This window comes from Agelaius phoeniceus, chromosome 3 (assembly GCF_051311805.1).
Source record: "Agelaius phoeniceus isolate bAgePho1 chromosome 3, bAgePho1.hap1, whole genome shotgun sequence".
NCBI lineage: Eukaryota > Metazoa > Chordata > Aves > Passeriformes > Icteridae > Agelaius > Agelaius phoeniceus.
In genome coordinates, this window is record NC_135267.1 from 77,221,431 (window position 1) to 77,235,990 (window position 14,560).

The 14,560-nt window shown below is 39.4% G+C and overlaps 1 protein-coding gene across 3 annotated transcripts in view; it reads left to right on the plus strand.

Annotated features, from left to right (window-relative positions):
* Positions 1-14,560, plus strand: part of LOC143693582 (uncharacterized) — a 68,714-nt gene that overhangs the window by 22,666 nt on the left and 31,488 nt on the right. For 2 of the 3 annotated variants that reach the window (XR_013181417.1, XM_077175664.1), the window contains exons 3-5: positions 3,343-3,474; positions 9,889-10,009; positions 11,104-11,206. Coding sequence is in view for 2 of the 3 variants with exons in the window: in XM_077175664.1 (XP_077031779.1) it covers positions 11,105-11,206 (102 nt within the window). In the remaining variant the exon portion in view is untranslated. The remainder of the gene's footprint in view (positions 1-3,342; positions 3,475-9,888; positions 10,010-11,103; positions 11,207-14,560) is intronic. The other variant, XM_077175665.1, reaches the window with a different exon arrangement.

Consider the following 14,560-nt stretch of genomic DNA (forward strand, 5'->3'; position numbering starts at 1 on the left):
ATGAAAATCATCTTAAGACAGCTATCTGAGCATTGTGAGGGTTTTGAGAGTTTTTTAGTTGTTGGGTTTGTTTGTTTGTTTTATTTTTTATTTTTTAAATTCTATTTTGCATGTGCTGTTCAAGCAAAAGGCCTTTTTTTAGTGTCTGATGATGAAAAAAGTTTGTCCTAATCTCTTTTTGTTGTTCAAGAAATACAAAAAAAATCCCCAAGTTGAAATGATGAAAACAAAGTTTGTTTGGGGGAGAAAGTATATAGAAGCCTTGCTTGAATGTGTGGTTAAATTAAATTTTAGGATATGTGGCACCAGATATAATAGATGTAATTTCTGGATTATTTTTTAAATGGTAAACAGAAATTCAGATAAATACATGATTGAGATTAGTCTTACCTACTATTTTTTATTTTTCTTTTTATTGCTCTTATAAAATTTTCAGTGTTGTTTTAAGAAGATTTAACTTTGAAATATCTCTGCAGTTTACAGATAGATAGCAAAAAACTTGGATCTCCCTCCAAGTTTTCCATGGGATGCAGCAAGCTGTTGAAGTAAATGCTGCCAATTTTTGTGCTTTTGATACCAAGATTGTTTTTGTGACCTAGTAATTTATGAGGGCTTGCAACTGAGTGGCCTCATGTTGCTTGTAAGGTTACCAGTGAAGAGCAAAAGCTGCTCCTATTTAGTCTCAAAGGCTTGGGTTCTATTTTGATCTTCTGAGGGTTTACTTTAACAGAGAAACATTACAGCAAAATTAACAGCCTAACTTTGCACAACATTCTCATCTGAACTTGTAATTAAAAAATATGTTGTCTGATTGACCCCCTGTGTGAGAGGAAATAAATCTCCTGCTTAAGACAGCTATTATATCTGGTGCCACATATCAGGTTGTCTCTACAGGTCCCTGTCAAAGCAGAGTTGTAGGCTTATTAGCATCCTATTAATATGTGCATAAAATGTAGTCTGTGTCTGAGCCCAAATACACAAGCTGGGAAATCAAAGAGAAATCCTTCACACCTTTTGCTGGCTTCATCCTGAACTTTTATTTAGCTTAAAACAACTTCCTTAAGAGAATTTCCTCTTCTAAAGGAAACACTTTTCTCCATACTTAGCAGGGGAATAGTGCATTGAATTATTTTTGGAGTGACACAGTCACCACTGGGAGAGAATTACTTTAATCATGACATATGAATCTTTATTTTATCTTGTGTAAAATATCAATCAATTTGAAAAGTATTGATGCATCTGTGCCTTTTTTTCTTTATAGCTAAAGGTTAGGGAAATGTTGAGCAGAGTATTTTCACTTGTATTTTATCAAAGCTTATTAAGAAAGTGCTACAAAGGCTGCTCTGTGTTACAAGTTTTGTTTTATTTATACGAACACTTGTAGCCTACTTGTTTCTGAGTACTTTAGGGCTTTATTAACTCCAAAATTACCTCTAAAGCTCGGGTCAGTTTCATACTGACTTAGATATTGCAGTGGAAAAAACTTGTTTTAACAGTCATTGTAATTTAGAATTCCCTCTGTTTAGCTTATGTTGGTAAGCAATGGATTTAGACTGAATTAACATAAGTCACACTAAACTGAAATAAAAGGTTTGTAAACGATTAAAATTCAGTGTTTAGTTTAAGCAAGAGCAGAGAGTTGCAGGTGGGGAAGGAATAGGATAGATCCTTGCATGCACCCTTTTTCTGGTGCCTTGTCTTAAATGTGCCTCACGAACTGTTAGGAATTGTTTTAAACTTAGGTGATTCTGTTAAAGCTTGAGGGCTAAGAAAACCTTCCTTTGGTAATGGAGGCTGATGTGCTTTTAAAATCAAACTAGCTATTTATGTTCTTGAAATAAATCTAATGCAACAGCTCAGTTTCCAATAGCTTTATGTTGTTCAAACCATCAAAAGTCTATTTTTGTATTTTGTTGTTAGAGATTTTTCTCCAAAGTATTTTCCCCTTTATTCTGCTGACCTGCAGCTGCCAGTGAAAGTGATCCCTGAATTGCCTGCTGCTACTGTCCTGCAGAACCAGCAGCCTCCAGGCAAGCTCTTCCCACACTCATGTGCCAATAGGTCTGGAAAAGTTGCTGTATCCAATTACTAAGTTGTCATAACAATTTGTAAAAGTATGTTAATGCTTCTTTTTGCAGCAGTGCCTCACACATTATTGCTTGGGGCTTCCACAGCATTATTTCCCATTATATCTTATGTCAAATAAACACATGGGTGACTGGAAAATGCAGACCTCCTCTACCTGGGCCTGCACACACAAGATGGTTAAACTTTTGTAGCCTTGTCCACTGTGTCATGTGGGCCTCAAAGCCTAAAAAGAAGCAACAGATCAAGTTTTCTTCTAGTATCTTAAGCTTGTTAAAATTGTATGTTTTCCACAGTGAGTTATATACATGGATTTAATATAAGTATGGAAATTAAATCAGATTTAAAAATAAAAACAAACAATTTCTTTTCTGCCCAAGATCTACCTGTGAGGGAGACTACACTTTTAGAAATGAATAGCTCAGCTCTTTTTTTGCAAAGGCCTGTAGATGTCTAATTTCACTCATGTCCATTTACAGGCACATTTGCATGGCTATGGTGTGCCCTGGAGTGTTTTAGGTATAGAGCAGGAAAATAGCAGTGGTGATGAAAAGAAACATATTTAATTAAGTGACCATGGCTGCTGACAAACTTTAAACTGGCTTTATGCCAACCATTTTTAACTGGAAGTATTTGAGTTACATTAAAATATTGCTATTAATATTTATGTAGCAAAAGTCTTTAGAGCTAATTGCCTCAGACCTATTTTGAAGTGAGTCTCCAGCTGCTCCCCTTTGGCACTTGGAGGCTCCCATGATGAGGTGGGGCTGAGGTGGGATGGATGGAATTGCTTTGCCTTGTGTGTGCCAGCTGCCAGTGGGTGTTCTGGTCCACAGCTCCATACTAGAGGTAGCTCAGAGTAAAAAAAAAAACTGGGTGGGTGCTGGGTCCTCAGCACTGACTTTCATTCTGCAGGTTCAGCCTCCTCTGTTTGGTGCTGTGCTAATGCAGATGTGCTCCCAGATTCTGCCTGTTTCATTAATCTTAATGTGTCCTTAATGCATCTTATGAGGTGTGACACTCCTGGTCCTCTGGAGTCATTTGTACTGATGAAGTCTGTAAAACTTAAAATCTTTAGCTTGGGCGTGCAGTTCATTGGTATATTAGCAGATAATCACTAATTTTTAATCTCAACAGCTATTTATTTTGAGAAAAAAAGTAAAAATAACCTAAAGACTGCAGGCTTGGTTATGATAGACTGTATTAAAAATGAAAGTGTGTAGGACTAAAGGATGGTAATTTTGGAATTTTTCTCAGATGCTTTCTTCAGAAGAAAAGAATTTGGAGACTGTTGAAGAGGAAGAGGGGAAAAGTGGCTGCAGGAGAAACGGAGAGCTGGATTCTCATCTAACAGAGGACCTGCATCTGTTTCACTGTTGGATGTAGCAGGTAGTACAAGAAAACCTCCATAATATTTTATGTCTGCAGTGGAGCAATGCACCAAAAGACATGCTTTAATGCTTCAAATTCAGCACCTCTGTGAACTCCAATCTCACAGCTGCTCCGTGTGGGAATGGACTTGTAGGATGGGTTATGGAGAGTGGAAGCAAGCGGGTGTATCCAGCGGAGCCACTGCTTTGCTCCTCTCCCTGCCTGCAGAAGGCCAGGCTTTGGCTGTCTGTGAGCTGGTGTGGCTGCAGACTGGGGCTGTAAAACTGTGCTGTGTGACCTGATGATCTCCCTGGTGTCTCCTGGTGTTTCTGTTTTACAGTCCTTTCACACCTCCCCAGCCTTCCCGGTGCTTGCACGACTGGAATGCAGCACCAGACTCTGGGACAAGACAGGTGAAATGCTTGCAAAGTAACTGGGAAATGAAAGCTTTTGCTTCCCTCCTCACCCATTTTGGATTTCCATGGGATTGTTTGCATGACAGGGTTATAGTTATATTTGAAGGAGCACAAGATGTGAATCACTGTGTGTAGGCTGGCATTTCAGTTGTGACTGTGACAGTTGCTTTTCAACACTTGAATATCAATATAGTGCTGGTAGGTATCTGTGAATCTTTTCAACTGGCCACAGCAATGCAGAGAAAGGCAGATCTCATGTCCGTGTTCTACTTGCTTTCTGGCATTGGGCTCTGACTTCTGGAGTTTAGAGCTACTTTTAATCATAATGTCATTTAATCATGTCTTTATGCTTTCTCCCCATTTTGTAAATAATTGACATGAGAAGGGAAAATCCTAAAGGGGGTGACAGTAGAAAATGAGCAGAGAAAAACAGTAAATGCAGTGTCTGCCCCTTTCTCAACCTATTTCTGAGTTTAGTTTATTCAGGGCATGTGAAGTAGCACATTGTTTTTTCCATGCAGGGAGAAACTGTGACTGAAGATTATATATGTTACTAGTACGAGTCTGAATTTTTCAATTTCTTTAAGAGTTAGCTTTGCAAGAATGCCAGGTGTTACTCTCATCCAAGTATTAAATATTTTCCCTTATTTAATGTAACTATTAGTGGTTTAAAAGAACTTGCAAACTGTGCTGAGCAGGTTTTTGTTCTGAGATGTTTGCCTGGTGGAATGACCTGCGTTTATAGGCAGTAAATGCTAGCACACACTTAGCTAGCACGGAGAAAAAGAAATGGTGCCACTGGTTCCAGTAGTGCAGGACACACCATTGAGAGATACTGCTGGTGAGAGCTGTTCTTACTGTTTGCAGGGATGCTGTGCAAAACCTGAACAGAACCTTTAACTGCTGAAGAGCAGCAGATGTGGAAAACTTTTGTCTCTGACACCTTCACTGGGGTGTCAGGTGAATGGAAGCAGAATGGAGCTAAACAAGTTCCTTCCCTGAGTTAAGTTTCATTTCTGATCTCAGGAGTGATGTCATGTTCCCACCTTTCCTCTTTGGCAGCACTGACAGATCTGTCCTTTACTTGGTAACATGCTCCCACTAGATGTTTCAAGTGTTTTTGTGTATCTCTGTCATACTTAAATGGCTAACAGGTTTGCAACAGACAATTTCTCAATAGTCAGAATGTGAACCTCATTTTCTTGGGAAAATAGAGCAGCATTATTTTTTTATGAAAACACACAAAACTTCCACAAATCTCTGACTATAATAGACTTAGTGATCTACAGTTTGAATGGGAGTATGAGCTGGTTTTGTTTGCATGGGAAATTTAAATTTTGACTTTCTTTGTAAGCTCAATATAATGGGAATTTTCACAAGTGTGTGAATCTTTATAATCCTCCCTAATCTCGTAGCATGGGATTCCTCTCAACATTAGCTGCTAAAAGTTAAGTATCTCTCCTAAGGGAGTAATCTAGGAAGTAATTCCTCACCCTCCCCCAGCAGATACCATGCCAGGGATTCATCTCACCTGTTTTACTCACCTATCCTAGAATGGGATAAATGGCAACCTGGAGACACTTATCTCTCTTGCTTGACTACAGAAGGAGCCTAGATGACTGGCTTGGACAAGCCACCTGATTTCTAGGTGGCTGTAGAGCAGGGGCACTGCCTCTTTTGGCCTTAGAGTATAAGATGTAGTTTTCAAAGATATATTCTTAGTGCTGAAAGGGTTGATAATAAATATACACTCAGTTGTGTAAATAACACCTTTCTTATTAGTTGGTGTTTTGTGTATGGATTCGTGTGCACTTAGATGATCAGTATTTAGTTGTGTTATTTTCTGTCCCAAATTTCTTTCTGAGAAGTATCAAGACAAAACTGAAATGTGTGCATGAGATAAGTTACACAGGCACAACTGCTCCCTTCCCAGAGAGGAACAGGGAAGCTCTCATTGTAATGGGTGAAACTTTCCAGCCAGTTTGGTACTTGGGAAAGGACCATTTGGGCTAATCTCAAATGAAACAAATAAACCTCATTGTGAAAATTCTGTAAATGTCCACAATAGTTGTAGTCTTTTAGCTATGGAGGAGGATGCTTGAGTTCACATGTATTCATGGAGCAGCACATCAGCAGAGTCCACTCAGTCCAGTTCTTTCATAAGTCTAGATCTGTAGAAATGGGCAAGCTGGTTTGCCTTCCTGTTCTCAGGCTTCCTCACCTGACCTTTTTCTGTATTGCTGAGGAATATCAGTGCCTGGATTGTTTCACTCACTTCTGTCACACAGTGCTCCTGTCCCAGCATGCCAGGAAACAGTGATGTGGAGCCTTCAGCACCTAGTTCCCTTCTGAGCCAAGAGGAATCAGACAGGTACTGAATTTCTCTCCCTTGGTAGCCACATGGTCTCCTTGAAGTGCTGAGATGCCGAGCAGCAGCACTGAGGAGTGAGGACTGCTGCAGTCCTCAGTGGAGCCTAAACACTTCCCATGACATGAGCAGCACACAGGTGAGCTCTGGGCACACACAAGGACTTGTGTGGGTGGTTTGTCAGTGACCTTTCTGGATTCTAGGCTGCCAATATCTGGGCATGATAAGGACACTTCTATACCACACACCTGTTTGGCAGTACTGAGACACAAGGCTCAATGTATGTATCTGGTTGTTCTGTAAAAGTCATTGGAAGGTGTTCTGGGAATTCTGTTGCAGAGTTTATCCCTCTGCCACAGATGATTTTCAGTGCTGGTTGTGGGGGCTGTTGCATGCAGAGGCTGCACAGCTCTGCCATGCTGCTGCAGGAGCAGGAGTTGGCAGCTCCAGTGAGAACTGTCAGCAAAGGCAGTGCAGGGAGCAAAGAGCTGGGTAACTGGGCACACCTTTGCCAAAAGACAGTGGGGATTTAACATTTAGTGCAAGTGGAAAGTAAACTACTCATTTGCTGATGTTTGCTTTGATTTTTTTCAAACAGCAAAAAACAGTGGAAAAAAAGTAATTTAAAATGAAGGAAAATCAAAGAGAAACATGGAGAGCTCTGAATTAGCACAATTTTGATCTGCTTTCCTTGAAGTCTTGTAATGTCAAAAGCATCAAGAAACTCTCAAGCTTCAACTGGTAATGTTTTGGTTAACTTGCATTTGGCAAGACAGAAACAGAAATGGCACATGAGAGCACCCTGGCTGTGGATGGCTGTAAGACAAATGTTGATTTAGGGGAGTTGAATGGGTTGTTTCACCCATATTGTTTTGTATCGTGACACTCACTGAGAAGATCCCTCAGTTCTCTGGGCTGGACTCTGATTTTCCTCTGCTTTTTGCAGTGCTATAATGCCATGAAAGTACTTTTTCATTTCAGAAAAAACAGTGACAAGCTGGTAAAATCTCAGTGTGGGAGATTGTAACTTGCTTTGTTATTCTCTATTTTACAATCTCAATGTAAAGGTGAGAATCTTAGTTTGTGTCATATGTCAATAAAACTCTGTGCTTCCTAAGGGAAGAAGTAAGGCACAATCTATAATTGACTTTAAAAGGCTTGGGTTTTTTAGATAGGAGATACAAAATATTTTACAGTTGATATAAGGATCTCAAAAGTGTATATATTTTGTACAATGGTTTTGGCTGAAGTAGAGTATATTTTTTACTTTTTTTTAAATCTTGCAAACTTTGACTTACTTTTGGGAGCTATGTGCTTTTCACTCTATTCAACTGGAAAATTTGTGATTTGAAAAAATAATGTCCTTGTTGCAAAAATCTGAGAATTCACACATATTTTTCTCAGTGAGCCCATTTGCCTGACATCAGCCATTGTGTTATGCATTCTCCTCCAAGAGAGAAGTTGAAAAGGAGTGAGAGAGAGACAAAGAGGAAAAGGATCACAGTATCTCAATTTTATTTTCTTTCCTGAAGAGTATTCTCTTTGGACAGACAGTAATTGTAGTTTCTAATGGCACAAACTTGAAGGGAAACAGAAGAAGACTACAAACAGGTTTATGGGCCTATCAGCAGGAATATGTGGCTACAAATTGCAGAGTAAATGAAACAGCCTGTTGTTTCCTAAGCCTGAGTTTGTGAGTGTTATGCCAAAGTATTTGAGGAGGAGCTAGAGCACCAGGCGGTGTAAAGGATACCTGCTGGGCCCTAATTGGTGCCCACTGTTGTTAATGGCTTCCTGTGGCTGAATGTTTACTTGTCATTTGTTTTGTGCTTTGTTTCCCAGCTACTGGAAGGGAAAAAAAATACTGACCAAAACTTTATTTTGCTTTTAAGTGGACATCCTTGGACATCAACTGCCCCACTGCAAATTGTCTCGTACTTCAGACTATTCCTTAGTTCTCTTAGGCTTCTAAAGTTACATTTTCTTTGAATATTGTTTTTGAATTTGAAAAGGCAGCAGATCTTTTTCAATATATATTATTTTTATATATTATATAATAAATTATATATTATATGCAATATATATTTATTTTATACAAAAATTATGCAATAACCATGTCTGGGGCTTTTGCCTACTACAAGGCTTTGCATGGTTGAACTTTTGAAAAATACTACAAATAACTGTGGTTTATTTATAAGCATCTGTTTTCCTAAAATACCTATTTCTCTTATAAATCTCAATTTTTTTTTTTTAATGTCTGTTGAAGAAGAATGAAACCTTGCATGCTCAGAACTTCCATACAGAAGAGTCCCCTTTCTGTATGTGATACAGCTGCTGTCTGGTTTAGTGTTTTGTTTTGTTTTTCTTCTAATCCAAAGAGACTAAAAGAAAACTACACAGGGCAGTGTCTCAGACCCTTTGCTTATCCTGTTCTTGGTTTCCCTAACCAGAGAGCCTGTTAGTATCAGCCACAGTGTGAACACCTCCCTGCTGTGAAAAAGGAGTGAAACCTCTGTTTTTAACCAAGACAGCGAATAGTTTGGGGTGAATCTCCACATATACATGTTACTGATGAAGAAGGAATTAGAACAGTAAAAACATCCTAATCCTATAATCTTAAATCCTCTGCTTCTCCTACACTGGGTTGTGGTGTTGGGGTACCTTTTGAGTGGTGTCAAGGGAAATTAGTTTCAGTGATCCTAGAGAACTACACAGACTTCAGAGAAAAAAATACCTCTATCTCAATTTAGCAATTAATTACTACTGTGGGAATGTTTAGGTATTTGTCCTCTGTTCAAAGGGGTGTACAGTTTAATACACACAAACATAAAATGGTTGCAAAGACCTGAAGCAGTTTGTGATAAGGCTGTTTTTGAGAGCCAGTTCTCTAGCAGGTTTCAGACAGTGTTTGAGATGCCCTCAGAGGCAGACCAGACAATGTGGGAGAAGCTTTCATTGAAGTGCAGAGCACTTTGTCTGGGCATATAAATCTAATTCCTTGATTGCCACTGGCTCTGGTTTCAGCTCTGTTTCACCTACATATCTCTCCCATATGCATTTGGCTCATACACCTTGCAGATGCACTGTCCACAGAGTATTATCTCATGTTATTTTGTGTTACCAACCTAGATAACACTGTCTGGAGCTTTTCTTTATCAGGCAGGGGGTTTGGAAGCTACTAAGACCTGAAGGAAACTTTACACAGTGTAGAAGATGAGGATTTAGGTATGGAGTTCCAAACATTTAATCTGTACTCACCTAGGTACTGGAGAGAGGGGGAAGGAAGCAGGGTTCAATGTCCTTAACATATAGCCAGGCAGATTTTCAAATTTGCAGGCTGATCTCAGGAAAAGCATATCTAACTAATGTGGGAGCCCTTTCCTGTAACTCCTGAAGGATCTTGATGAGTAAGAAAAAGAAGCTGCTTTCCTCTGTGTGGAAAGATGATGCTCAGAAAACAGCAAAGGGAGGAATAAACAGATTTGACCCATCTTCAAGGAGAAGCTTAGTATATTTTAGGGTCTTCTCATTCCTAATTATATCTCTAGAACATCTTCTAAAATTTAGCAAGGTATTTGGTATCTTTGGTATTTTTGTTCTTGGGTTTGAGTATTTACTAATCTAATATTTCCATATCATCTTTTTCAGACTGGAAGGCTAAAGGATAAACTACAGAACCAACAGGATTGTGAAGAATTTTGGCTGCTGTTTCCACTGGGCTGTAATAGTTAACAGCTCGAAAGAAAACCTGAGTATACAAAATCAAAAAGTTGAGTTTCTTACACATGTGGTGGTAGTTGAATATTTAGGCAGTTTAGTTGGGGGGAGGAGGGAAAGGAAGCTCCAAACCAAAACTGATTGTAAAAAGTGAGAGCAAGAAGGAAGCAAGAAAAGAAGCCAGATCTTTAAGTGTTGTAGGAGTGTGTAACTCATTAGCATCAATGGATCAGTGCTCATTTGTGTCACTTGAGAGTCAAGCCCAGTAATATGGTGTTGTTCCTTTAGTGTAATTCTTCTCAGTCTGTTTTTTCTGCTTGTTAAACCAAAAGCATCCCAGTCTCTAGAAAAAGGAAAACTGAACTACATTTTGAAAAGACATATGAAATGCTAAAGTCTGAAGTAATCCAATCTTTCAATTATTTAAATAAAAAAGAAGCCTCTGTGCTAAAATATGGAGAGTCTGATTAATTTGCCCAACATGTGAACAAGTGGTTTCCATGACTGACTGTACTACAGCATGATTATTCAAGGACATTTTTCTTTGGGTTAGGATGAGAAATAACTTGACTTTTGGTTTTGACAATTTATGTATCACTTGCTCATTCTGATCCTCTTAAAGTCATTGAAATAAGGAGATCTTGTTCCTGGCTTTTGCTATCTTGCTCCTGTTTTGAACTTTCCTTTTTTTTCTTCACGCCTGTATGTTGGTTTGTACCCTAATTTTTGCAACAATCCTGCAAATATGAACTTGGTTTACTGCAGCTCTTCCATTAATCTGAATTTGCCTGTTGAATCAAGGCTACCAGTACATGAAATAAGGGAAAGGAGTTTTAGTTGATTAAGAGTTCCTTGATTTCTATGGAGTTCCTTGATTTCTATGGAGTTCCTTGATTTCTATGGAGATGATTTCTATGTCTCAATCACCCTCAGTAGATCTGGAGCATAGATTACTCTGCCTGTAGCATAAAATGTCTTCCACAAATATATGAGTACTGTGATGCTAAGAGATTTTTTTTAAACGCAGATAAATGCTACTCTAGAAACTGAGTACCCAAGTGTTGGAAAACTATTGAAATGGAGCAATTTCTATTTCTTACACAAGTCACCAGTAAAATTCTGATTATGGTTTTTCTTTGACTTTAGAATGGTGCCTTCCAAAAGTTTGCCTTCTGGTGCCTTTGTAAGATCCATTATGGAGCAGCTGGCCCTGGTTTCTCTAAGCAAAGCATGTAAGCGGCTGAAAAAGGCAAGTAACTTATGTTATAGTTAAACAAATCACTTGTGCTTTCAAACAGTGCTGCTCAGACTGGTGTCGTGCCACTCAAAGTCACTCCTCCCTAAGCTGTGCTTCATACAGGACAACAGTGGAGGCAACTGCCATGATCTGCTGTGGCAGGAGACCTGCTGCCTCATTCCTTGTGGTTGGAATGCTTATACAAAGGCAAAATAATTCTGTCACTGATGGATGTTTCCTGAAAAGAAACATTCTTCCAGCAGAACAGCATTTTTGCCTGTCAAGCGGTGGCATCACTGTGGTTTTGCTAGACTAGTTGTGCCCCATGGTGGTGGAATTGCTCCTTGCTTCCCCTGCAGTATTCTTCAGCCAGATGGCTCCTGGCAAGGTTTAAATTTAGAGCTAGATTTAGGAACATGCTCATGCAGTGTCTCAGCTCTTTGTACCTTCTCAGTTGTGAAGAATGATGTTTAACACCCTTGTAAACACAAGGGGAACTTGGGGTGATCCTTTAATTTTACTGTAAATTTGAGAAGGAACTCACGTACATCTGCACACCATGGGAATAACATAGGGTGGAAAGGGACCATAGAAAGAGGAGAGAAATATTAATTATTCAGTGTTTCTAGGCTAGGAAAGTTCTCTGTTGGGTTCAGGGACCTGCTGCTCCTGATAAGGGGGAAGCCAAAGACCTAAAGGAAAGAATTTTGGCCAGTGTATCCAGGTTTTTCATGTTCCACACAGAAACTAAGTGGCATGAAGGCAGTGAGAATGTTTGGGGGTGTGTAAGTTGAAGAATGACACAGAGATAAGGAGGGTGAAAGTGCTTAGAAGAAACTTCATTGGAGTTTGTCCCAGTCTTGCTAGAGCACCTTCCCTTCCAGCTCATTACGTCTCTGTGCAAAAGTACTGTAAACTGAAAATGCAAAAGGGGCAGGTTTAAAGGATGGTGATGAAGAATGCTTGAAAAGACTCAGTAGTACACCCAGTTTTTAATTACATTAATCAAAGGGATTCATTCTGACATCTGAAAACTATTTTGGTATAAAAAAACCCACTTTTCATGTAAGTTGGCGATGAAAAATGCTTGGCTGAAATAGCAGCAGGATATGAAGGAAACCAAAGCATCTCCCATTTTTGCTTTAGGCCCCTTCTCACCTCCTCCCCTCAAAGGCCCTTGTTTCCCCTCTTTGTGTACAGTTCCCTGCAGCTGTGCCCTGCCAGATGAGCCGGGGTGGGCGCGTTCCTCACACCTCCGTGCGATGCGCTCACCGCTCTCCCTCCCAGTCTGCCAGACTTGGCAGTATTTCTTGGGCCAGCCTGTCAGGTTGCTGAGGATAAGTGAGGGTTTCATTTGCAGTTTGCATTCTTTTCCTAAGTAGAACACACTCTGGAGAGAAGTCAAAGCAGGTGTTTGATTATGAACTCAGTGGTTCCATCCATCTATCTTTTCATGAAGTCAGTTCTGTCCAGAAGGTATTTCACATGTTGGGCCTACAAAGCTCATTTATATTGCAAGGGACAAAAATAACATCCCTTTTTTACAGCAATGAAAAATGTGGTGACCCTTGCTCTCTTCTAATCCTAAATCCAGATTATTTTTATTGTGCATAGGTGATCATTTTATCTTTGAATTTACCTGTTCTGGGCATATAAATTGCTGTATAAATTGCCATGTTTGTTATATAAATTAGGACACAGTTCTAGAATAGAATTTTTTATTTAATGTCATTTACAAGTTTAGAGCCCATTTACCAAATGTTAACCCATGAATAACCAAATTAAGCAGTTTGAAAGTAAAGAGATGTATGTTTTTTTTTTTTGGGGGGGGGGGGATAACAGAATAGGAATATTCACATATAGGAATATATCTATATAGGAATTCCTATTTTTGAATATAGGAATATACTTTATCCTGTATATTTGACAATAGGGCTGAAAGTTTTATTTGTAAATACAATAAGTGTATTACCTGACCCCTAACCTTTCAACAACTTGGAAAAACTTAGCATTGTTAAAACTGGCAGTATTACTAACAGTTAAAGGTGTAGTATAAATGAGGAGTGATCTGCCTAGTTTTGAAGACCGTTTTGCAGTAAAGGAAGAAGATGAGATTTTGAAATTATTTATCTCCTTTTATTTTCCCACATTTTTTACCCATGATTCTAGTGATGGAACAGGAATTAGAAGTTAATTTTTCTTTCAAAGAAGGTTATTGGGCTTGAAAGAAAAAAGGAAAATAAAATGGCTAGGGAGTGTTGTGAGATGAATTTTTAATTATCTTGTGGCTTAATTTTAATATACCTTTTTGGTTTCCTTAACATGAGGCAGGTGTTCTTAAGTGATGTTCTTAAGGTGTTCCATGTGACATTGTGATGTGATACAGCTTTTATCCTTTTCTCAGAAGTGCTTACACTAAACACTTAAATGACTGATCATCAGAACCAGTTTTTCCCCATCTCCAGACTTGTAGTGTATTCATCACACAGACAAGGTAGCAACATCAGCAATTTTGAACAGTGTTTGTGCAAAGGACTTTTCTCCTCCCCATCACTCACCCATAATGTGTGGGTTGCTTTCTGGTTTGGCTCAAGAGAGAAGGCACAAGTTTTGTCCCCATGCCACAGAGGGGGCAGAGCTCCCACACCTGTCTGATGCCCTCACCTCCAGTGGTGAAGAATGGCCTTGTCAATGCCCAGCTCTCCCTTGGACAGCTCCAGCTGGGTCCCTTGCAGCTGATGTCGCTGTCGAGGCTGCACATTCCTCCTGTGGCAAGGATGCAGGTGACAAGTTAGATTTGAGATAAAGGATTTAAGCTATAAAGCTGAGGCTTTTAATGTGGCTTCTAAAGTGAGAGGAAGAGATGACTGATTTGATATGATAAACACTTTTCTTTTGATCAAAAGAGGGCTTCAGCTTCCTGTTCAGTCTCAGACCCAGTCTCTCTTCTTCCAGAGCAAAATGTGCTGTGTGGAACTCTACAATACATCATGAGGAGCTCTTGCCTTTGGCCCACAGCACACTGGATGATACCAGATGGAATCTTTGGGCTGTAGGCTGGAAAATGGCTTGGATAAGCAAATTTCACTCTGCTTTCTCTCTTTGCACCTGACAGCTACATTCTCCAAGCTGGAGGCAGGAGTAGCTTCCAGTGAACCTCTCTGATGAGAGGACATCCTACACAGAGGAAGGGGGCTTGGGCCTTTTTCATGTTTTTGTGTAGGCTGACAGGAAGGCTTGGCACCCATGTTTTGCTAAAACAGATTTATTCCACTGCCACTAAAAGCATGTTCATTTCCACCTTTACTGTCTGGGCAGACATCTCTATAAACTTCATCCATTCTTTAAATTACTTTTCATAGAATT